At 37.1% G+C, this 26,392-nt stretch overlaps 1 protein-coding gene across 4 annotated transcripts in view; it reads left to right on the top strand.

Annotated features, from left to right (window-relative positions):
* The window catches only part of LOC142984759 (uncharacterized), a 93,705-nt gene that overhangs the window by 25,745 nt on the left and 41,568 nt on the right, over window positions 1-26,392 (top strand). For all 4 annotated transcript variants that reach the window (XM_076132541.1, XM_076132542.1, XM_076132538.1 and 1 more), the window contains 8 exons: window positions 5,018-5,047; window positions 20,396-21,084; window positions 21,450-21,652; window positions 22,330-22,533; window positions 23,140-23,258; window positions 23,629-23,768; window positions 24,257-24,351; window positions 25,583-25,710. In XM_076132541.1, the coding sequence (XP_075988656.1) occupies window positions 20,726-21,084; window positions 21,450-21,652; window positions 22,330-22,533; window positions 23,140-23,258; window positions 23,629-23,768; window positions 24,257-24,351; window positions 25,583-25,710 (1,248 nt within the window). In that variant the 5' untranslated portion in view covers window positions 5,018-5,047; window positions 20,396-20,725. The remainder of the gene's footprint in view (window positions 1-5,017; window positions 5,048-20,395; window positions 21,085-21,449; window positions 21,653-22,329; window positions 22,534-23,139; window positions 23,259-23,628; window positions 23,769-24,256; window positions 24,352-25,582; window positions 25,711-26,392) is intronic.

Here is a 26,392-nt window from a genome sequence, read left to right as displayed (position 1 = left end):
TCGTAACCACATCGATGTAGCGCGATAACCGCGACACAGTCTCCTATAAGCGTCTACTCCATATTTAAAAATACGTTAAATATGAAAAATACACATTCTTATTTTCGCAAAAGATTCTAAATTCTAAATTATGAAACATTTTTGTGGCCAAAATTCCATAATTGAAAAGTTTTGATTGTGTGACAGAACTTATGACCTGACTAGGTATAAGTATGTATGAACTTGTAATAAAATCTCTTTGGCTTCAAGAATCACAAATGAGTACACGGTTCATTAGGTTTCTTTCAGTGAGCTCGTGAGGTACCCAAATATCCAGCTTTTTTGTGTAGAGAAAAGATTTTATTACAAGTTCATACATACTATAATCCGAAAAGACTTTCCCCGACCTAATATTTTAAGACCTGAAGATTGCGAGCAGGGTCGCTAGTCAAACCTAGTGAAAGATATAATTGAAACAGCCCCCGTATTTATTATTCAGCGGTAGACAATAAGTTGTTGTGACTTGTTCAACTAAGTGGGAGGTTGGAGTATTGATTACTTGTTCGTATCTTACTTGACGGCAACACTGGAGGCTGGAAGATTCTCAGCTCTTTTGTGTTTAGAGAATGGTGTACGATTTAATTTTGATGATTAAAATTTGAAGACTTATATCATGGCCATCTATGAGAAGTTTAAAATGTTTAGATTGGCTGCTTTAGAAGGCCCAGGATTGAAGTATTTGAAGGTTAATGATATGTGAGTGTGGAGATTTTAGTGCTTGTGGGTCCTTGCCCCTGGGTTCGTTAGTAGTGGTTTGAAATTGGATGTAATTAGGTGTTAGCAGAGGTTAATATTTGTATTGCTTTAGGCTTAAAAGAGTATTACGTGAAAGTGGTGGTATCTCTTGTGCTTTGGAGCTTGAATTCAAACGATCAGCTGGTGCATGTATATAATATCGAAAGGCTTTATTGTCAGGAGGTTACTTGATCGCAGTAACTTTTTGCCTTCCATGGGATCAACTTGTGACTTATAAATAAAATAAAAATAAATTTAACCCATTAATGTCCCACTGCTGGGCAAGGGTCTCCTCCCGTAATGAGGGAGGGGTTAGGCCTTGAGTCCACCACGCTGGCCAAGTGCGGGTTGGGGACTTTGCATGCCCTCAATAAATGTTTTAAACAAATTTTAGGCATGCAAGGTTTCCTCACGATGTTTTCCTTCACCGTTGGAGCATGTGATAATTATTTCTAATACACACATAACTTCGAAAAGTCATTGGTGTGTTGCCTCGGGTTCGAACCTGCGACCACTTGCGTGGGAGGTGTCAACTTATACCACTCGGCTATCACTGCTCTTCACTGTGACTTATGTAGATAATATTTGTATTAGTCTAGTTTAAATTGATTTGCTAAGATAATGAGTAAAATGAAGAGTCAAGCAACAAAAAACAGCTTTTAGTAAAATTAAGTCAAAAAATATTTTGTATGTTTTAATTGACACTTCCTTATTTTAATACCGGTAGTATTCGAAAGAAGTCGTGGGTTAGAGCTAGTTAAGTTGTTTATTGATTGGGTATTTATACAGCTGAATTGTCGGTCCAAGTTGTTTTCAAAGAAACTTGGGCTCTGTGTGGGTGAAGCTTGGGAATAAACATTTGGTAAAGACAGAATTATTTATCTACTTTAGGTTCATCTAGTTTTTAACTTAGTAGGTAGGTATAGTGTTTTTTTCTTCTGAATGGTTAGTAGTTAGTACATAATTTTTATTAATGATGTTATTCATGTCATTAAAAGTTCTGGTTGCCTACTCTATGCCGATGACACTAAAATTTTCAGGAAAATAACTGACATCTCTGACTCTCTAGTTCTCCAAGACGATTTGTATAGTCTCGGTAATTATTGCAAATTAAATGGTCTAGTTATGAATACTAATAAATGTTATATAATCAGTTTTACAAGAAAAAAGAACCCCATAATTTTTAACTATAAACTTTTTGACACTAATCTTAAACGAATCAATGAGGTAAGAGACCTTGGTGTGATCCTCGATAGTGAACTAACTTTTAGATCTCATTATAATCATATTATTACTAAATCTTACAAAATGTTAGGATTTATTCTTAGACAAGGTAAAGAGTTTAAAAAGAAACATACATACATGATACTATACAATAGTTATGTAAGATCACACCTTGAATATGCATCTACCGTCTGGAATCCACATTTCAATGTTCATATCGATGGAATTGAGTGTATACAGAATAAATTTGTTAAACATCTGGAATATAGAAACTGCAATGATCCTAATTTTAACTTTCATTCCAATAATTTAATTTCACTACAACGTCGCCGTCTACACAATGACATAACTCTCCTATACAAAGTTTTAAACAACTTAACTGAATCCTCTTATCTTTTATTTAACATAGGTTTACGTTGTAGGCGACCAACTTCACGCTGTACTTCAGTTTTAGACGTTCCTTTTGCAAGAACCTCATATGGTAAAAATAGATTTATTATAAGAGCATGCAGCTGCTATAATAATAAGTTTAATAATATTGACATATTTCATGAAACTTTTTCTAAATTCAAATCTCTTTTACGTACCAGTGCGGAATAACTTCTACAAGTATTGACACAATCATGTATCTAGAATAACTGTGAGATGATGTTTGTTATGTTTGCAACTTACTCTCGCATTTTTTTTTGTTTAACTTAGTTTAACATTCGTTTTGTTAACTTTTTGTCGCTGAGTGCAATTCATTGTTTGAAGCTTCATTGGTGACAGTGTTAAAAATTTAATGTTTTTATTACATAATGTTATAATACTGTTTGCTTCGTTCACCACAATAATAATAATAATAATCTTTTATCAAAGTGGATACAGCCTACTAAAGTTTTTTTTTTTTTTTTTATCTAGCCTATTTCTGTGTCCCACTGCTGAGCAAAGGCCTCTCCCCTAGACTTCCAGTCCCCTCGATCGCTTGCTGCTTCCTTCCTTCATTTAGTTTTTTATTATTTACATAAATGATGCCCGGTTTTTAGGTACATTTAGCGGTGGTTTAACTATTCAATAGTGTTTAGGTTGATATAAACTGTTGAACTTTTCCCCCTTTTTTAGCAAAAAGGGGGAAAAGTATGACCCATTCTCTCATATGTGACGCAAGCGAAGTTGCGCGGGTCAGCTAGCATGTTATATAACTTTAAATCTTGCAGCACATTACATCACAAAACAAAAACTTAAAAAATCAGTATCCAGAAGACAGCATCGATTTACCATTTAGCACCCCAGTCACGTCTGTAACCCACGTCCAGACATTATCTTTACAAGTGCTACAAATGGAAAAATATTAAGTTTCCTCGCGTACTTTGCAAAACTTTGGCACGTGCCGCCGCTGGGGTAGGTTTTGTGACATGGTTTATGTAACATGCAGATGTTGGCACTTGAAGACATTAAATGGAGAGTTAAGACCCGTTTTACCGTAGTAAAGCCATGCCGCTACCATGGCGTCGGGAGGTCGTAGGTTCGATTTCCACATGAAACAATTATTTGTGCGATTTAATAGTTGTTTCGGGTCTGGTTGTACTTTGTGTTCGTTCTTTGTATGTTTGTAAAAGTCCCCGCGACACAAGAGCAATTATGAGGGCGGGAGTTGTGTCGGGTTTGGCTAGAAACACATAATTATGTTTCATGTATGTAGATGTGGGCAGTTGAAGACATTAAATGGCGAGATATGACCAAGTTTCAAGGTATCTGGAGCGACAGTTACTGATTTAAACATACTCAGTCACCAAGGTACACGATCATCAATCTATTGCCTATCCTCAGTAACGTTGCTTAACGCTATAGTACATTCAGCGCAGTCGGCCTTCCACTTTTGGTACACTGGTTTACTCGGAGTCCTTATGGTGAAATTTACTCGATTTGACGTCAAAATGTTCAAGAGAATGTAATGATTAAGAAGTATAGGATGAAAGTAGGGGAGACTGGACACTGCAGCTACGGGAAAGGAAATTGGTATGATCTGCAGTGGCTCGGGCCGGACGGGATGGCATGCCCGTATGCCTCTATACTATGGTCGGTCAGATTCACACAGGTCGAGGTACCCTTGCAATAATCCATACTTTCCATACTTATTATTATAAATGCGAAAGTAACTCTATCTGTCTGTTACTCAATCACGTCTAAACTACTGAACCAATTTGCATGAAATTCGGTATGGATATATTGATACCCGAGCAAGGACACAGGCTACTTTTTACCCCGGGAAAATGACGCATTTCCATGGGAAAATTCAGGTGTCCAGACGAAGTCTTTGGTAAAAGCTAGTGTCTTATAAAAAGTCTCTCAATGCCTGAATATGAAAGTCTTCAGCTTATGCGAGCACTTATCCTTGTTTATATAACACAAACATCAGTAAATCAGGAAGAGATATACAGCGAGGAACAAGGAAACAAACACGAACCCATCTCGTATCCCGTGCACAAGACGGATAGTTTCCGGCCGCCAGATGAATTTATCATTGCGCTCCGTTCAGATGGACGTATATGGGTCGAGTAGGGAGACCAGATTACGAACTAGACGTATTGTGGGAATAATGACTATTCAAATTTTTCTTTTAATTGAGCATTTGTTTTAGTTTAAAAAGGTTTTTTTGATGCTGGGCCGCAGCAGACTACACGATTTGATACGTTCTACCTTCGTCTTACGTTTGTCTACTGTAACTGCAGCCTTGTACTATTCCAGTGAGGTAATTTTGTTTGGCATGGATATAGGAATGACTGGTGTTGAAAAGAGTTTAAGTCAGCAGTTAATTCAGAGAGAAGAGCTGAGAATGATGTAGATGAAAGTAATTTATATATTGTCGTTTTATTTTTGAAGTATGGTTTGAAAAATGAGAATGTCAGTTTGCTTTATATTACTCCAGATATAGATGTTTTGCAATATATTATTGCAGCTACAATGAAACCATTTTGAACGCAATCATACTGCGCTTAGTTAATTTATGTTTATTAAAAATATTCTTTTTTTGTTACAGGTTTTGCTGCATAATTACAGCAGACATTTGGTGAGTACATCAACCAACAAACTTTATATATTTTAATACATTTGGTTCAATATCACCCGGAAAATCTAAACCGGAGCAGTCCTATATAAACGAAGAGCATGGTTACCTTACTGCTTGCATTTCTAATTAGCGACTTTTAAATAGAGATAATTTATTATGTAATTTTATCTTTATTTTAAGCACTATCTATTTTCCCTTTAGTTTTTCTTTTTTTCCTGGTTTTATATCGTGACTTTGTTTGCGTTATAGGACCCTCTGATATTTCTTATAGTGACACAAGCTTGTTTTAAGTAGCTCGTAGGATTGTTACTACTTTATAAATCGACTATTACTATAGGTAGTACTTAGAAGTAGTACATAGTTTCTGTCCTTTATAAAAAAAAATGTCTAGTTTATTTTTTCCAGCCTCCTTTTGTGTCCCACTGCTGGGCAAAGAAGTCCTCTATGTTCTTCAAAAATGTTATATTTTGTACAATCTCCTCTCACGAAATCCCGACGAGGCTGGTCCCACGAAGGCGATAAATTCGGATGCCCGTCTTTTGGCGTCCATTCCGTCACTTTCCTACTTTAAGACTCATACGTGTATATTATGTACTCGTATTTTAATACATGCGTGAAAATCTTGAATTAAAACTATCTGTCAAAGGTATTACATAAATCTAACATAGTTGTTTGAGCCCTAGATATCAAAGTTCTCCAAAACTTTTGCATCTCCAGGGCGAACACGTCAAAAGTAAAAAAGGAATTGTTTCATGACAAAACTTTTGTTCTACAGGGACCTATGTACTGAAAAGTTTTGAGCCTTATTTATAAAAATACTTAATCTTGTTCCCATGGGGGGTAGGCAGACAATGCTAGATAGAGTTACATTTTTTCATCTACTAGCTTATACCCATGGAACTGCTCAGGTTATTTTCTTTAGTGAAAATTGTAGCCTCGGTCTTGTTTTGGATTATAGGCTAACTTCATATCTTGGTACGGGATATAACTTACAATTATTTGTGACCACATATGTAATTTCAATAAAAAAAGTAAAAAAATATCATCCTGTCGAATTTTATCTAAATCGGCTCAGCTGTTTGGAGTTTGTGCAAGCAGGACACACAAAAATTAAGATCGTTCTTTAATAAATTTTAAACAAGAGTGGATTTGAACTCGGTCTTATGCAATACTATGATATTGTTTCCTAATGCGGGCACTTCATTAACCCTAACACAGGAAAATTAAGTCTTGTAAAAACGGTCACCCATCAAAATCCTAACCTTTACAACATTGCTTAACTAAACATATATTTCGTGTCCAATTTCCCAATATTATCTATATCTGCAATAAACCCTCTATTCACCCCATAGATTATAGTTTTACGAGCACGATGAATGCCAAGTTCGATTCTCCGTAACATAAATATAACCTTCGTCCTTGGATGGCAGTAATGGCCCACGTTTTTATTGCTATACTATTATATTTTTACGAGGACACGAAGGTCTGGGAATAACTTGCAAGGTCAGTACCAGTAAAATATAAGCTAAAAATTTTAGGCTATTGGCTTAGTTAACTACAGCCTCATCGATCTCTGAGGTTCTGCTTTCCGAGGTTGTTCTGGGGATGGACCATCCATTATACATACCGAGTTCCTCCGTGTTTTGGAAGGCACGTTAAATTGTGGGTTCTGGCTGTCATTTTCAAAGATCTGTGACAGTCGTTGCTTGAAGGGTATTGTGTTATTTTCCAGTAACTGGGCTGTGGAGGTCGCTCCATTTAAAATACGGATATTCAGCTGCATCCGGTGAGACTGGAAGCCGACTCCAACATAGTTTGGAAGAAAGGCTAGGCTAATGATGATATTACTATTACTGTCCCACTGCTGAGTTTCAGTCTCCTATCAGAATAAACGACTGGTCTGGCCTGGTGGCTTACTCCTGACACTCGAATACCATAGGGTACCATAAGGGTCAAATGCTGACACTTATGGTAGTCGATGATACAGAGAGTGAATTTACCGCCAGTTCGGAAGGTAGGACCAATGAGAAGAGCTGGCAACATAAACCAGGCCACTCTTTTTAATCGCCAAATGGGGTTTTAACAATATTTCTATTACGTAAACACACAGTTTCAAATCATTTACATCCTCGTAGCATAATTGCATAACACATCTCTTGTGGAAAGGCACCCTTAAGAGACCTCCCTCACTAGGACGCCATGGCAGCGTTGCTGGCTACGTATCCTGTAATATTGAAGTGTATGTCACCTAACTCACGTGGCGACAGTGTGGCAACGTGACATTTCAATATTAACTGCTTGGAGACGTAGCCAGCCACGCCGCCATGGCGTCCTAAAGAGTCAGGGCTCGTTTACCGAGCTTTGAGCGTAGCTGGCTATGAATGTGTAGATTTAAAACATCTTTAAAACAAGTACTTATCAAGATGTTAATCCCATATAACGCATTAACTGTGTGAGTCTTAACCATAACAATATGTGTTATTTATTATTACCATGCCATGCTCGTTACCCATACACATGACATCCATGGCTATTTTTATATATACACAAACATACATACGAAATACCACCTTATTTGTGTACTATATAAGGTTCAAAATGATTTATACGAGTAGAATGATCGTGCAAGCAAAATTCAATCATATGTTTTGAATAAGCCTATGGAGATACTTGGTCAAATGTACGTTGATATCTCGGAAACTGCTTAACCGATTTTGTTGTAACATATATCAGTTTGTAGAGAATATTATAAGCTTTTGAACAGTGTTAGTTTTGAAGAATTCCGATCAGTAGTTCGGACGAAATTTTTGATCAAACATATACACAGTTTTTGGATAGTAGATTGTCATAAGGATCATATTTGACTGTACCGAATTAATTTGTATGTTTTTTGTTGTTATGGTTTAATTTAGTAGCTTTTCTTTGTTAGAAAAACGGTTAAAAATTATGTCATATCTCGTTATAAGGTTGAATTTTATATTTCTTACACAAAGCAGTGGAATTTCGATCTTAAGTCGTGAGCCTAGTGTCTGATTTACATTGCGTCGGTGTTATATGTTATTATTTTACGTGTTTACTATAAAGTAATAAAACAGGCGTAGTCAGGATGTGTACGCATAGTCCAGTGGTGATCTCAATTACTGATTCGGCCTGTCATTTCCTACGAAATGAAGGCGTTAAGGAAAAGCAGTATTTTGAGGAAAATTGTTTGTGAAAATGTGAAGACAGTCTGAAATACATATCTTGATAGACGCCTTATGTAGGTAATGTATGTATGTATAACGTCACGGTACAACTTAATGGAACTGGTTAATTCTGCCCATCCATATGTCCCATTAGTCCCGTAATTTTTCTGCAACGGGACTAATCATGAGCCTAGTCTTTCTTGCGCATATTACGTCACCATACAACTTAATGGAACTAGTCGTTTTGGCCCAGCCATATGTCCCATTAGTCCCATACTTTTTCTGCGACCGGACTTAATCATCAGCCTAGTCTTTCTTTCACATATTACGTCACCATAAAAGTTAATGGAACTAGTCGTTTTGGCCCATCCATATGTCCCATTAGTCCCATATTTTTTCTGCGACCGGACTTAATCATCAGCCTAGTCTTTCTTTCACATATTACGTCACCATAAAAGTTAATGGAACTGGTCGGGCTGGCCCACCCATGATTTTTCTGCAACGGGACTTAATCATCAGCTTACACCCAGTCTTACATTTTAGCTGAGATGATGGAGGCATTACTGTTGCTGGGAGATAAGTTGTAATTCTTATTTGCATTTGTCAGTACATTAGCATTTTGCTAAAGGCATTCGTGACATACAAATTATTCCTAACGCGAGAGATATCTCTACAAAAACGATTTTTCATATTACTCTCTTTTCATTCATTTTTTATCCATTTTCATCTCCACAATGGGTCAGTACAATGATATGAGAGACAAAGCGTCGCTGGCGGCGTCCCGGTGCGCGTTCATTTCCCGTTTGAGGTCAATTGTGAGTTAAAAGTTAATTGTCAGATTGTGGGCCGAGCGGGATATTGTGTTCAGTGTTTTCTTTAAATGGCTTTCCTTTACTAAATATTTATGATATAATGTCCTCTCGCTGCGTATGTCTGTGTGACTGTCTGTCTGTTTGTCCTCGATAAACGCAAAATCTACTGCACGGATATTAAAGCATTTTTCAGCGTGATGTTCAAACAAGGTTTTAGCGTAAAATTTGTTAAGGAACCTGGGGTAGTCAGGGCGAAGCCAAACAGGCAACTAGATAAAGAAAGTTTTATTGGCATGGATTAATAAATGCTTATACTCTCTGAAAAGAATTGGTTTCGAAGTCTATCAACGTGTCCTCACCTCACTTATAAGATACCTCTATGCAGCCACCCATCTATGGAATAGCCGCAGCAAAGGCTGTTAAAAAGACGGATCATTTACCTAGTAATGAAAGCAACTGGCAACGAGCATCTCTATTTTTTGTCATGAGCAGACCAGCGTACGTCTTAAATAGTATGTAAGACATAATAATAGTACAATATGCTAACAAAAGTACCAAAACAACGTAGCGGGGGGTCGATGATCATGTTCGTTACTAAACTACTTACAACGTGTATTTATATCGTTTTATATTCACAGTTTATTTGCGGACATTACTCTGTAGGGCTGTTACTTTATAGTACAGTTCATAGTGCTACAAGTTTCATTTCGTTGGGTAATCTTTTGTATGAGGCTTTCTTGAAGTTTTTAAACGGTTTTGATTGGTATTTTATACTTGAAATTTCTTCGTTGTTGAAAATAATATATGTGATGTGATTTTGACAACCTTTTCTTGAAGTACATTGTTGGTAAGTATTCTAAGTAAATTTTGAATTCTCTAGCTTATTTTAAGTTAATGAATTTCAAAGATTTACTTTCTAAAACATATAAAAACGCTTCAATAACTATATTTATTGTAAAATTTTATTGACATTCCATACTGTTCAGTTCTGACTACTGAATTGCAAGATACACTTACTAAGACAGTTAAGACACTGAGGTAACTTTGTTTAAAACCAAAGTAACATACTTTTTATATTTGCGACAGCCCTATAATATATGGAAACATGTCCTCTACAGCGTAGGCGTGCCGCAAACTCGTAATTTTTAATGCAATATCTGTATGTGAACGAACATGAATGTATCATACATTATTATGTATTCCTTTTGTGTGTCTAGCCGCTAGATTTAGAACGAAATATACCCTAATAAGAATAGTTTTGACAGCCGATGAATAAGTGTTACATATCTGATAAGGTTTTAATTGCATAATTATGTACATAAGATGTTACAATTAATGTTGAAAAAACAGCTTATACATAGCGGATGTGGGTTTTTTTTCAATTTAATGCTTATGTGCTACAGTGCCAGTAAATATATAAAAACAACTGTCGAAATTTCATTTGATAGGATGTCTGATATTTATAAATAAAGTAGCGGTTAAACCTCCAACCGTGCCTTATTTAAAATCTTCAAGTTTTAGCTTCTTTCAAAATATATTTTCAGGGCATTCGTTTACCATATTGAATCACGATTAGACATGCAAGCAACAAACCAGGCGAGGTCTCTGTACACCCTCAACCCTGACTCTCTTCTGCTTCTTCTAATTGCTCCATTTGCATTCCTATGGTAACGTTCAGACTGATGAGGAATGATACTTAAAATATTATTTTTTTGGCTTTAAATCTTTTACGTCAGTTTAACTTTTAAGTCAGTTTTCCGTCTCTCTTCCTTGAGGTAGGCTTTCTTAGTATTTCCACTTCACTTCGTCCCGACATCGTCTTCGAAAACCCCACACTCTTACTTGACAGCCATTAGCCCCATTTACACACACACTCTATCGCGCATGAAACAACAATCGCGCGTGAAAGAGCAAGCGTGTAAGGGGAAAGGAAAGACCACGCGCCGCGCTCATCTGTCAAGCCCGCGAAGAAATCGCGAGCGAAGAGCGCGCTGCTTTCCCGCGCGTAATCCTGTACGCTCCTAAGAACGTGCGATAGAGTGTGTGTGTAAAGACGGCTATTATTCTAAGAAAGTTAAATTTAAACCATCCCTCCATCCATCAAATTACCGCATATTAAGGGTCTCTTAATACAACAATAAACGTCAAATTAAACAGCTTTAACGAGCGTATAATAACGTTATTCATTCACCCGTATGTGAGTATTGATTACAATGACTTATTGTTTAATATGCGGGATAATAGTATGGTACTGCACATTGATTTTTTTGGAAGAATAGATCCTTCTTAGAGTGAAAATGCCCTTGGAGTGGCTAGCGGTCTGATGGTAGAAGCTGCTCATGCCCAATCTTATTTGAAAGAGCGCTCTGATCCCCAGTCTTCTTCTTATACTTAGTGGTCAACCGAGTGTCGAAGTTGCTCAAGCCGCCCAAAACCCTTGACGTGGCTTAACGACTGTTGTCTTATTTGACAACAACCGGGACCGTCTCTTAACGTGCCCTCGGAAGCACGGAGACGCCCAGTACAAATGCCACTATGCGGTCACATACTTATAGAATGACCGCGCCAAGGTTAGCTTAACCCACAGATCGTTTACCGATCGGTGAGCGTAGTTATGGGCACCTCGTCTTTCCTACTATGCATTTCTTCATCTTCACTATCTAATACAAACCACCGTTCATTAACGCATAATTTTCCTTAAATTTTTTAGTAGCTTCGGTTTCCGACAACCGGATGCAACTTAATAAAAGGTCGGTGATTTTGCATCGTATACATAAATGATGTGATATTACGTGGGCGGGTCGGAAACGTTCAGAAACACTCGCTATTCGAAGCCACTCAGTGTTTGTAATGACTGTGTTTGTTTGTTGCGGTTTTTAAGCGAAGTTTTGTTAGGATTTGGTGTTTTTTTTTTTCGTGGAATAATTGTGTTGATTTTTCTGCTCTGAAGTGTATGAAATGTGTCACGTTACCTTTCATCTCACGCGTTTTTTTATATGCGTAATGAAGTTAGTATCGATGTGGTCAAGTCTATTATATGTTTGATTTTACTTCTGTTCTCTGGATATAGTGGATATGTTTGGGAACTCTAAGCTCCTAGCATGGGAACAAAGCCAACATATTGATATTGGTCGTATACAGCATTAAAATGTATCCAAGTCGATATCACAGCAGAAGATATTCTATTTAATTCAAGATGGGTTACCAATGGACTTTTTTTTGAGGATAACCAACTTGCCTACCAGGAGTCAAAATTAATTAAAATATTTGTTTGTCTAGACCCAAAAACTAAATCTAACAACGGAATTCGGAACTTAGTTAAAGTAGAAAAATCTACACTCACAAAACCTTCACTCATCTACAGAACAAACAGCTATAGTTGCTTAACCTATAACCATTTAGCAAACATATATTAGCAAATACGACCAGCCATTCAGTTCCACTGCACCATATTAAACTGATCTTAATTATGATATTATGCGGCGCGTGGGCGTGAGGCCGAATATTGCATCGTGTGGGATAGAACCTTGTACTTTCCATACTTAAGAGGAAGAGGTTTACAGCCTCGGCTGTCGTTGATATAGTTTGAAAAATGGCAAGTCATTTTTGTTAAATAGATTTTTTTGTTTGTTGCAACCTTCTGCGAAGGATTCGTTAGGATTTTTGACAAAGATACCCGAGATTTTAGTAGCCGTCCTCACATACATGGTTTTGCTTTTGTAGTGTTATGATATATTTAACACAGTAAATTAAAAATTAAAATAAATTTAACTCATTAATGTCCCACTTGCTGGGCAAGGCTCTCCTCCCGTAATGAGGGAGGGGTTAGGCCTTGAGTCCACCACGCTGGCCAAGTGCGGGTTGGGGACTTTGCATGCCCTCAATAAATGTATTAAACAAATTTTATGCATGCAAGGTTTCCTCACGATGTTTTCCTTCACCGTTGGAACAAGTGATAATCATTTCTAATACACACATATATAACTTCGAAAAGTCATTGGTGTGTTGCCTCGGGTTCGAACCTGCGACCACTTGCGTTCCCACGCAAGTGGTGTCAACTTATACCACTCTGCTTTCTCTGTATAATTAAAGTAAAAGTATTTTTCCAAGGCAAGGGTTTTTCCAGAATTAGGGGGGGGGGGGGTTGGTCTTGAGTCCACCACGCTGGGTAGGAGCGCGTTGGTGCCTCGACAATATTTGTCATAACATGTCAACAACTGTGAAGAACTCTTTGTGGGTCGGACAAATATGTATGTGTGGGAATCAAACTCACGTTCTCTCGACCGAGAGGTCATCATTTGTTTACTTAACTATGAAATAAAGGGTTGTAAATTATGTTACATCTACAACAATCGTATTGGTGAAAATATCGGAAATCTTTTTTGTACAATAGTTTCTAAGATTATCACAAATGACGCGGCGCTTGAGATTAGCAATTCTTAGTACCGTTTTTGAGGTTTTGTCGTTTATAAACATGCATTATATATCTCAAAGAAAGTATTATTTAAACTATTACTCATTTACTTGAGGTTCCATTACTAATAATAATGCTATGTCGATTACTCATCGAGTTATCACTTAGGCATTCTAGCGGCACGCGAGGGACCTGAACCGACGGCGCCCGACAAAGGCTATCGGGATCGTGGCTTTAATAACCCTTATTATTTTTAGTTTTAACACGTAAGCTATTGTGTATTTAAATAGAATTGTCGATGGGTTTGTTTTTGGCGAGTTAAGAGTTTATTTATACAAATTCCTATACTTAGGCATTGAAAAAAACACACCACACTTGTTCCCGGTAGGAGTACAGGCGCTCAAAGAATGCCACTTGCTACGAATTCTTCAAAATTGTTTGACTTATTCAGATTTGCGTATCTTAAGTTTGTACTGGTATTCTAGATAGCTATTAAAAACTCACATTTCTGTCATCTCGGAGAGCTTAAACATGACTTTTACTTGCACCCTGCAGTTGCATATTCTGCTTCCTATTATTTCTAATGGTCGTTGCAGTCGAAAGGAGTCTGAGAGTAAAATACTTGGAGAACTGAACCACGAAGTTACTATCGTGTGCATATTTTCTCGCACAACTAAGATCTAGCCGGGATAACTTATAAAATGACACTGTAAATGTGTGTTTTTTGTATCATAACAACAGAAATCGAGCAGCAGAAAGTGGATGAGGTTGTTATCAGTCTGGCAAATACAGCTGTCCATTAAAGAAAAATACCTTTTTGGAAGAGGGACCGTAAAGATGGCTTCCGATGTGGCTTTCCTTGCATGTACTCGGCAATCGGATTAATTTTAAACATGACAATCTTAGACTGTCTCCGTGGCGCAGTATTTAAAGTCACCGCGTTGCTACCATTGCGTCGGGTGGTCGTGAGTTTGATTCCCACACGGAACAATTATTTGTGCGATCCACAAATAATTGTCTCGGGTCTGGTTGTGCTTTGTGTCCGTTGTTTGTATGTTTGTTAAAGTCCCCGCGACACAAGAGGTACACTTAGTGCGGGAGTTGTCTTTTTTAAAATTTAATACAGAAATATGTTTTAGAAATCGCTATCGAACATTTCATTCGCCATCAGTCATTGATTTATCTATTCCTCGTATATCTCAAGTGTCCACCGGAAGTTAGTACAAATATATCACTACTACGCTATTAGTCACTCCACTGTTATCATTGTTAGACATCCTAGGTCTTGAGTTTATCGTGTCATGACGTAAGACGTGACGCGAGTCTGCTTTTAAACCTAGATTGTTGTTAATTGGAGTTTAGATCTAATTAGTACGAATTCTTCGTAACCAACTTCAAAAAAGAGGTTTTAGGTATAATATAATTTGATTTTTCGCGTTCGCTTAAAGATCTTTGTAAATTACAGCCTGTACTGTACAGTACTATACAGTTTAACGTGCCTTCAGAAGCACGGAGGAACTTGGATTGTATAAGATGGTCACCCATCCAATAAACAACCTCGACAAGGGTATCTTAACCCGAGAAATGGATCCGCGTGGTTATTGTTACTAAACGAGCTCCTCAAAAACCGAGATATATTATTGAAAACCTATGTATTATATGAATACAGAGAACCACAATACATTTATGTACTCACAAAACACCGCAGTTCACAAAACGTGAAATTCAACGTTGAATGCTCAAATACGCGAGGTTTTTATTTTATTTGTGCTCTTCAGTATGTATGGTGCGATGAATTTTATAGTGCTACGTTAGTATTGAAATATGAAGTTATGTGAATTAGTTTGAGTTCATATTAAGCTTGTATTTTTAATTGAATGGATAGGTAGGCGTTTGGATAGAGTTAAAAATATGCTACATATGCATCAACCCGTTTTAAAATACATTGATCGAGTGCTAAATCGCCTGTAAATCAAAAATGCCTAGTGCAAGCTTTTATGAATTAAATTTTTGTACTTTATCTTAGGTCGTGGAAAAATATGGTAAATATAACCTGGGGGCTTACAATGTATTTCTAGCCTATCCTTTCGAATTCGTGATTGATATTTTTTAGCCATAACTATCAAATTTGGGTTGTGAGGTTAGGTTAGGTTAGTGACTGCCTCCGTGGCGCAGTGGTTTAGGTCACCACGCCAACACCACTGCGTCGGGAGGTCGTGGGTTCGATTCCCACACGGAACAATTATTTGTGCGATCCACAAATAATTGTTTCGGGTCTGGTTGTGCTTTGTGTCCGTTGTTTGTATGTTTGTAAAAGTCCCCGCAACACAAGAGCAATTCTTAGTGCGGGAGTTGTCTTTTTTTAGGTCTTGAGTCCACCACGCTAACATGCCACACCACGCCACCACGTGCATTCTGTTAAGAAATGTATTAAAGATCTTTTAGACATGTAAGCTTTCTGATTGAACATTCTGTGGTAAAACTGACAGCATAACTTCGTCAAGTCTCGTTCTCTATTCAGTAAATCTAAGAAAAATACCTTAGTTTCTTTCTGTAACAGAAAAAATTGCATTATTCACATCCAACTTAGTAAACCACATGAAACGCCTGAAGCCTATAAACGTAACCTAATGTACAAGCATCACACGCTCCCCACAACGTTGGAGCAAACTCCTGAATATTTCAGTGATATGTCAGCTGTCTGCTTGTAACAATGCTTCAGGGACCACGGTGGCACGATTCAGTAAACATTTTAGCTTTTTGGTTTCACGTGGATTTGGAATCGGCTGAAAATTTTTGTTTTGTCTGCGTTGGTTTTGTATTGGTGATAACTGCTCACTAGCAAAACTAACTGCTTTTATGGCACTTTGATAGTGTTCCTGTTCAATTCCCAGGTCGAGACATTAAGTTATTTTGAAATTAGGAAGTTGAGGTCAGGACCTTCATGACTCAATGAGCTCGTAAAATTGTTGGTCTTGCCTATGACCTCTCACTGGTCGTGTTAAAAAGTTAAATCTTTCATTTTGACAGCTTTTAAAACTATACGGTTTTTAGTGAAAGCGTAGTTTCAGTATTTGTACTTTACTTTACTTACTACTTATACTACTATACTATTATGTGTGGTATAAAATTCCTGGCAAAAATTATAATCGTTTGAGTCGTTTCGATATAAAAAGGGACTAATAAATACATAAAATTATTATTATGGATTCATTTACAAATAATATTACACTCGAATAACAATCACTTTACTCATAAATCGTAAACAAACAATACAGGTAAAAATTTCAACGAGCGTGAATTAACGATCGTATAGAAACAGTCCCAAACATGTTGAAATACGTCTACTCTAACGCACAAACACAAATAAACCCTAATTACAAAGGAATAAAGTCGCAAATCGTTTAATTCACATACTAATAAAGGTTAAAGGGCATTTCCTCCTTAAATTATCAACAGGAAGGCCCTTGTTCAAATTTTAATAAACACTTTCCAAACAAAAATGCACTCTGTCCCCACACTCTAAAGTCGAATTTTCAAAAGAGGGTAGTCCGATATTTTAAGGACGAAACATTCTGAAATTGGTCGTTTTTTGACGTTAGCTTTGAGTACAGCTTAATTGGAATATGACTTTTCAGTCTTGTTTTTCAGACAGATTGAGTCTGGAGGGCTGTTTTTACGTGTTTACTAAAGTTGATTGGAGGGTAGACGGTTCGGGAGTCCTTGATGAGTTTGCTAAACTCCCTCTTGGTATACCTAGTATTATGTAAAAGGGATTTTTAGCCAGGCTTTTCGGTGTGTTAAAGCTTTTCCTGGTGATGGTTTTTTTGATGTCTGATAACTTTCCTGATACTGTCTTTATCTCGTGTGATACAAGAGGTAATTTTTTATACACTTAATATTGTATGAAGAATGCAAGTTTAAGCGAATGTATGATTGTGTCAAATTAGGAGCCAAAGTACCAAAATTTTTCTTGGCCTTAACCGATTCATTGCCACCTTCATTTTCGTGAACATTTCAGCCAGGCCCCATTCATTGGTCGGTGGCTCACCATTTGAGCCATCAGCCTCCCTGAAGGATGACTCAACTGATGAGTCATTGGCTCCTTGTAATGATTTAATGCTTTTCGCCATCATTCGAGCCAGTCTGACAACCGGAAACGTGTTACTGTGTTCTCCTATTCGAATTTGTGGATAATAAAAGTTAATATGGCGTTTCAAGGTAGTATTTGTTGGTTTTAATGAAATATTGCAGAGGTAGTAAACATTTTAGTAGTATTCAATCATTATTTATTATTGTAATATTATTTGTAGATAATCAGGACTACGACGATTTTACTGAATGTAGCCAGGCAATGTTTACTGATTTCCATGATCAACAAATTGAAGATAAAGAAAATCAAGGTTTTCCAAGCTGTAGTCAATCGATTTTACAAAAAAGTGTACAAGATGTTTTGCGGCAGTTATACAAAAGGTTTATGACACCTGACTAATAAAAATATTCTCTAAATTGAAGGGCCAGGTCTGATATTCACGGAAATGTTTAATGAGATCTGAAAAATGGTAGTTTAAGTGTTTTTTTTTTTTTAATATCCGTTTTTATACAATTTTGGTTTGACTCACCAATTGAGCCATCGGCCTTCCTAAAGGTTTTTTAATGACTCAACTGTTGAGTCATTGGCCATGAATCGGTTAAGTAAATAAGGTAAAAACGGCCCCCTAAAAAAAAACATGGATTAATGTTGTAGGTACTAAGCTTTTAAATTAATTTGAAAAAAAAAAAACAAGAATATTATTACCTACTGCCTTTCCCAAAATTTGAAATGGGCTTAAAAATCGGCTTCGGGAAACGGACAGCTAATGCAAGTTTTCAATACTGATTTAAAACATTAAAAAAGGCTAAAGTTTGACGTATAAATTCTCTTACAAATATTCAGTTTCATAAATAACTACTATTACGTAAGTTAAAGGGCACGTAACTTCATAGTTCTTTACCCTGTGCGGTCATACCCCACGTAATCCCCACTTACGTAGGTTCTATGTAATACCTTAGGGCTTTCCCACACGTCTACGTTTCACCCACGTTGATTAAAGTTTAAAGGGCTCCCGTGTCATATTTAGTTGCTAGTTCTAGTTTGTGGGATGAAAATTAAGGAGTCTTTTAATAAGACTATTATTTTAGCGATAATTTTATTTCAAGGTTTTTAAAAGAAATTTAGTTGTGTAGAATTTTGAGTAATTGGTGGAATTTGGTATTAAAAGTCCAAGTATTTGTGCGTTTCTAGCTAGAAGATTATTTTGATATTTTTAGGGAGAAGCAAGATTGAGCTCTGCAATTTTTTTAAAGTTAGGCCTGTATTATACTCATATTTTTATAAGCCTTAAATGGCAAATAATTTTACGTACTACAAGTAAGTTTTTAACTTAGGATATCTGAAAATTAGAATTCTGTAAGACCCTTGAAAGAACGTTAAAAGGCTTGCAGCCAGTGGCGTTCTCTGGGCTTCTGCCTAGCCTCTTGGGAATTAGTCGTGATTTTATGTTTGTATGTATATTTTTACATGCCTGACGTGGTATAAAATTAAGAACTTAAATGTTTTAGCCTATTTAGCAAAAATGCCGTACTTTTTTGCGTGTTACAAACACCATATACACGCGTCCCTACAATCTTTCACGTCCGAAACAAAACGGGCCTTGATGACTTACCTCCTAACGACTCCTACATGTTAAGCTCCAAGCTTTGAGGGCACCGAGACCTTTTCAAAAACCTCTCACATCACGGCATAAAGGTATTTAAGGTACCCCGCAAGGTAAGCGCCTAAATATTTTAAAAGGGCTTTTAAAAGGTCGACCAATTAGGGCACGGGTTATGAAATGAATTGTTTTGTGCATTGTTTATGAAGGATTAAGGTTCGCACTTGACATTTTTTGGGTTGAATTTTATTGTGGGTAGTTGGAGAATAACCTACTTATTTTATTTTTTGACCTAACTCGGACTTAGCTGTAGTGGACTGACCATTATTAATGGAGGAGAACCTTGCCAATGAGTGAGTGGTAGAGAATGGGGCTATATTTAGTTATTTTCTCTCCTTAACTCGCGTAATTACACTTGTAATTATGATGATGCCTTTGCTGTCAGGTAATCAAAACTTAGGTATATCTATCTATCTTGAAGAAAAAGTGTTTTAAAATCAGTCGGATTTCCTTTTTTTTCATAGTTCCTGCGATTAGCGCTTTCAAAAACTTATTTCGATTTAACATTTGATTTGATTTTGAAAGGTTGTTGATGACAAAACCCTACCGAAAAAAGGGAGTGTTATATAAAAAAGGCCCAGTTCTATTTCGGTCAAAAATTTTTCACGGATATTGAATTTATTCTTTGATCAAATACGTTTTCATTGGATCGGATTAATTGATATTGACGTTTACACGGGCGTATGCGTCATTCGTGAATTAGTACGTAGATATAGGATTACTGTTCCTCTAATAAAATATTGATCTATTTTTGAACGGAATTTTACAATTGGTAGAGGTTTTATATGATTTTTTATTATTTTTTGTTTGTTTGTTTCCCTCACATTTTTCATTGGGTGAATCGATTTTGATTCTTTTAATTTTTTACTCGTCGAAGCGCTTTGTACGTAAACCCATTTGGTCTGATTCAGTTCTATCGTGTAGTTTTTAAGATATCCTTTGAAAAGCGAAACTTTGTTTATGGTGACAAACTACTGATAGGCTTCGGCCGAGATAATTAATATTACTCACCGAATTTCGAATCACAGAGCAAGAGGAAACATGAAAAGTGTGTTTTTTCCTTAGAATATCATGCTGTAAGCCTGTTTTTTAATACCTATAATAATTTTATCCGCTAGTATTCAACAGTTTTTGATATAGTTAATTATAATTTGTAAATTAATCTATTGTTTCTTTTGTTACAGATATTTCCCAACATCAACATCAAAAATGGCCCCATCAAATAACGAAAGCAGTGGAATACTGTAACGAATAAAAAAATAAAAGGTCAAATCGCACGATGACCTGAATCCGGAGTGCACCTCAAAAGACTTGTGATAACAGCCAATCAGAAGGCCTATTTTATTATCTAGAAAAACTTACAATTAACAAAAAAAACCGCGTTCCTGTAGCTCATAGTGTCAATTAGCGAAAACCAAAGTAAAATTAGGCTCCTACCTCTAGTGATTTTTCAGAAAAAGAAACAAAAAATAATAACAAAAAAAGTTTATTTTCGAACCAAAGCTTAGTTAAGGATGTCGAATCAAATACCGATATACAGTCAGGTCGTTCCCAAATCACAATACCGGGCTAAGAACTCGAAAGCAAGTAGAACACAGAATTTGAGGAGTGACTTCGATCCTCTGAACTACAATAACGGAGGGAACTTTGCTCTGAGTACTCCCGTTGATGGAAAAGAGGGAAAAATGGAGAAGCCTGAGAAGAAAGAGCCTAGGAGGGCGAAGGAGGAGTCCTCGAGGGTGAGGAGGGTGCAGAGGAATGAGGCCAGCGAGGGGAAGGTGGAGGCTTATTTGAGGCAGTACCAGGTCAGCATGAGGCAGCAGCAGCATCGACATTCGGCTGTGAGGCAGGCTGAACATAGGGTGAATCTCAGGTAAACACATTTTTATATTTTTGTAAGCTCTAAGTTTAGTACTATGAACGATATGATTTATTAACTTTGTCTAATGTCAGCTTAATGATGGTGAAGACAGTCTTTTGAAGCTTGATAGATAGTACTTTTACGTAAACGCATGACCATTTCGACGTTAAATCGAAACACCGTCATATTAGTTCATATTAAATTGATATGATTTAATAAAAAAACAAGGCAGATACATGAGCATGAAATCGAAATTATGTTTGATTTAAAGATACCGAGGCTAATTTTCACCTCATTAAGCAACCATTCTTGAGGATCTCCTTCTACAGTGCTTTTTAGCAGTATTTTAAAGACAATATTTGTTACTGTTATTTCAGATCGCTTCCATTGAACGACGTGGCCACCGCTCGCGGTCATGATCGGACACCAACAGACCGACACCGCGCCTTTCCTGAGAGGGAGAGAGACAGAGAAGGGTCTAGAGAGCATAGGAGGGAAAGGGACAGAGATAGAGATCGTGAAAGAGACCGCGACAGGGATCGTGATCGTGAAAGGGAGAGGGATAACTTTGATTTTGATGGTCAGTACACTAGTTTTTTTCAGAGATTGTACTTGAATGTAACTAGCATAGCACTAATGTTGTTGTTGTTTGTTTGTCGTATGGTTAGTGGTCAACCTAGTGTCAAAGTTGTTCAAGCCGCCCGAAAGGCCTTTGACATGGCTTAACGACTCTTATCTTAGTAGACAACAGCCGGGACCGACTTTTTATGTGCCCTCTGAAGCACGGAGACGCCCAGCTCAAATACCACTATGCGGTCACCCATCTATGGAATGACCGCGCCAACGGTTGCTTAACCCACAGATCGTTTACCGACCGGTGAGCGCAACTGGCTATGGACGCCTCATAGCACTAATGAACGCTACACAAAGAAAAACTGGCTAAAGTAGAGGCTGTATTGTGAAAATAAGATAGGCAACAACTTGGGCATATTTTCTGCTGATGCAGACATCAGTGTCTTAAATACACGATGTTGTATGTGACTACACAGCTACGCTCACGTGCGGCAAGTTGTTCTACGACCGTGTAGGACTGACTGACCTGACAGATTCAACGTAGCAGAAAGATTTATGTTTGTCAAAACTGTGTAATGTCAAATCTGCTGCGGACCTGATTCAGGGTTCAGTAAACTTAAAGATCTATAGCTACCAGCATGCGTGATAGTAGATAAATATATAACATAACACCTTTTCTTCCAGGAACACCACTAAGTCCAATAGCTTCCCGTCTCCACGACAAGGAGTCCCGTGGCGTCCGCAAGTCCACATCAGCTCAGCGAGTCACCGAGCCCAGTATATCTACAGACAAGAGACGTTTCTTTTGTCGCGAGTGGGCTTTCCAGAAGATCGCTCATTGCTTAGAGCAGAGGCCTGTTAGCAAGACTTGTGGCGCACTTATACTAGGTAAGGGGTAATAACTTTTAAACTCCCGCGTTGTACGTTTAATGTATAATAGAATACGCGAATTAACGCGAACACGCATTTTACCTTAAAATGCCTAACGTCAGTCAGCGACCACGGCGAGTGCAACCTGCGCCGAAACGTTAGGCATTTTAAGGTAAAATGCGTGTTCGCGTTAATTCCCGTATTCTATTATATATTAGGTAAGGGGTTGAATGTTCTTCTTGATTAACCTCTGAATTACCGAATCCTAGAGCTAGGCGATGCTGTCTAAAAGTTATTTTATAGCTATATTTAATAAGAAACATATCTATTTTTGAGAATTTCTAACACATTTGTTAATAGAAAATGTACAATTGTACACAGCTGAGCTGTGTTTGAACACGTCTAAAGAATATTGGAAATAATTCACATTACATACCATTCGTTTAAAAATTAATAGGAAATAAAGACGTTCTCGTCTTGGCATGGCATAGTTGAGCCTTTAAAAGGTGTTGAAAAAGTGCTATTATAATAATTAACTTTGCCAGTCCCCTAAATAACAGTTAAAAAAAAAATGTCACCATCTTTAGTAGGTATATTTTTCTAATGGGTATAAATATTTTCCAGGTGACGCCGGCAGCGGCAAGACAGCTCTATGCCACGAGCTGAGCGAGCCTGGCCAGGGTCCGCAGGCGCGGCAGCAACGAGCGCTGAACAGACGACTGCTTGCTAGACATTTCTTGCAGGTAAATTTTCCATTCATCAAGTTGTATACATCATAGAACCTTAATTTACTGTATAAAGTTTTCTTTTAGCCGTCATACTTTAAGTTATTTGATGAAATATACACGTATTCTGTTTATTGTATCTTTATTTTTCTCTACCTTAAAAGAAATAGGCTAAAGTAATCTCAATTTACGTATAAATTAATTTTATAATCAACTGTATTTATCACCCTTAAAAGAACGTGCGTATACGTGCACGTACTATCGGTCATACGAGCGAATAACCAATCCCAAGTGCTATTTTTTTGGGCACCCATATTCAAACCAAAACTTTTTAAATAGATATCTAATAATCACTTTTAATTTTAAGAACCCACTGTTTCTTTTGCAGAGTCACACAGAGAGCAGCCTCCGTCCCGGTGAGTTCGTCCGCTCGCTGGCGATGCAGATCCTGAGCCATTCTTCGCGTCGCCCGCGCGCTGACAACTCTGAACTGTCACCAAGGGACCCTGACACACCTCATAGTCATAGGTATGGTGAATTAATAAACTTTAAAAATGGTAATTCCTTAGTTTTTTTTTGTTTGTTAAGGATAGTTTTGAATAATTATACGCGGTAAGAATTTATCAATAATATATCAGAGTACCAAAAGTTGTATGAAAATCTGACCAGCGTGTCTTATAGGGCCATAAAAACTAACCCTCTTATTCATAAACATACTATAAACCTACTTTAGTTTAAAAGCTACTATAATATGTTTTCTCATTTTCATTTCGCTGAGGAGTGAAATAAACAAAACACTTTATAAGCCTTTCATAATTTCATATATATTATTTTTATGAATAAGAGGGTAATTGTTCGGTTACATTTTAAATGTCTTAATCTTGATACTCGATAGTACTGATTGTGCTACGTTTTAGGTGTCCCACGGGACTATGAATATCACCCATTATTAGCAGTTGGTTAATTTTAATGAAACTGCCTGCGCATTGTAACTTTATTATGTTATTGTATTTCAGGCGTAACTCAGAAGAAGAACGTCTTATCAACCGCTTCCGTGAGCTCGGGGACGATGGTGAAGAAAGCTCCAAACCGTTGCTGGCTGATAGCGAAGGTAACATTTATAATAATAATGTTCCTTATAGTTTTACTCGCAAGTAAGACAAAAATACTGAATACTTTAATAGGTAGTCAAGCGCTAAAATCCTAGCGAAATCGTGACTGCGAAATCTAGGTTTGGTAGGAGAATAAATTTGTAGAATAGTTTTTAATAAACATGAGTTGTCTTTGGAGTCTCCTTTTGGACAAACAAGGCCTGTGTTAGAAAATGCTCTTTTTTATAGTTAGATACTTAATGTTTGCGGTTTAATCAGCTGGTCGCGTTTTGACCGCAGTCAAAGTTTTTTATAGGTTAATCCACTTTGCTTTTCGAAACGGCTTGTACAGATGAAATTGTCATGCAAATCTATATATATAAAAATCAATTGCTGTTCGTTAGTCTCGCTAAAACTCGTGAACGGCTGGACCGATGTGGCTAATTTTGGATTTGAATTAATTGTTGAAGTCCAGGAAAGGTGTAAAAGGTGAAAAAATTTGAAAATGCGCGGTATTAAATTAAAAAAAGAGAGCGTGAGCGGAGCTGCGCGGGTCAGCTAGTGCAAAATAAGTATTTATGAACCACAGTGGTATTTACCTACAGTTTGTTATAAAACCGCAATAAGTTAAGGCCAGACGGCGCGGCGACAAAGAACTTATGTCAGTAACAATATAACAATACACATTGTTTATACAATTTGTGTGACGTGCCATACATTCTGATTGAATTTGTAAAATACTTGGATTTATGCCAGTTTGTACAGTTATTATGACGGTGTATGATGTAAAGGTAGAGTAGTGTGTATTGTGCAGTATATGGGTACTGGGTTCGATTCCAAAACTGCATAATAATATGGTTTTTTTTTTACCCATTGTCCGATATATTCGACAAAACATTTTCGTACTCACTGAGTTTATTTGGTCCGATGATATAAAATATACGAAAAAAATTATATGCGAAAATAGTGAGATTATATATAGATCGCAAGTTTCGCTTGTGTGGTTAACCACTGAAATAAATGTATGTATCGCATAACTTTTGAACAACTAAACTAAATTGGATATATTTTGAATACGTTCGTAACTGTCGCGTCAATGTTTTAATGGAATGGACGGTCCCGGTTGTTGTCTACTAAGATAACAGTCGTTAAGCCACGTCAAAGGCCTTCGGACGGCTAGAACAACTTTGACACTAGGTTGACCACTAACCATACGATAAGAAAGAAATAATACAATGTTTTCTTCTTCAGACCAACGCACGGATGACGAGGAGCCGGTGTGCTCGCGGCGCGCACGCACCATACAGCGGATACACGAGCGGGACGACTACCTCGACATGCACGCTGATGCGCCTCTATCCAATGCTGATGATGCACAGGTAATCTTTATATATATAATTCTTCAGTTAGTGTGTATGTCATTGAACTTCTCTTAAACGACTGGACCGATTTTGAAGAAATTTTTTGTGTGCGTTCAAGGGGATCTGAGAATGGTTTAGATTCACAATTTTGTCCGCTGGACAATTTTTTTTGACGTGTAGACAGGACAACGTTTGTCGGGTCCGCTAGTACTATCTAAATTGGTTCCTAGGATTAGTCAGGCCATCTAGTGCCTAACTATAAATACCGGTATCCTATTTTGAAGTTAATAAATGCGTTAGCTAAGGAATTATGTGTTCATAATAACACAAAATAAGGCTCTATAGTGCATTTTCCATAGAAAGCCGGGCTGTTATTGCATTTTTTTATTAAACTTGTGTAGGCTTGTAAACCATATTGACAAAAAAGAGGCCTCTAAGCTCTCCCTGAAAGAAAGTAATACAGTCAAACGTTTAGGAACTAAGTATCTCTACGGATTTGAAAATACGAAAATATTTTTTGGACAAATTCGTAGACAGGAATTTCCTTTGAAAAAATGTTTCAAAGGAAATCAAAAATTCGGGTTAATCTAAAACCTTTTCAAGTATCAGCATGAGAGAGGCCGGTCGTGGTTTTAAAAATAATTGTCAAGTGTTAAAATAAACTGGATGTACAAGCTTTATGTTTGTATATTTATCCCGA

The sequence above is a fragment of the Anticarsia gemmatalis genome, chromosome 28, assembly GCF_050436995.1.
Source record: "Anticarsia gemmatalis isolate Benzon Research Colony breed Stoneville strain chromosome 28, ilAntGemm2 primary, whole genome shotgun sequence".
Lineage (NCBI taxonomy): Eukaryota > Metazoa > Arthropoda > Insecta > Lepidoptera > Erebidae > Anticarsia > Anticarsia gemmatalis.
Note: the sequence above shows the minus strand (reverse complement) of the source record. Positions and strands in the feature narration are given on the sequence as shown.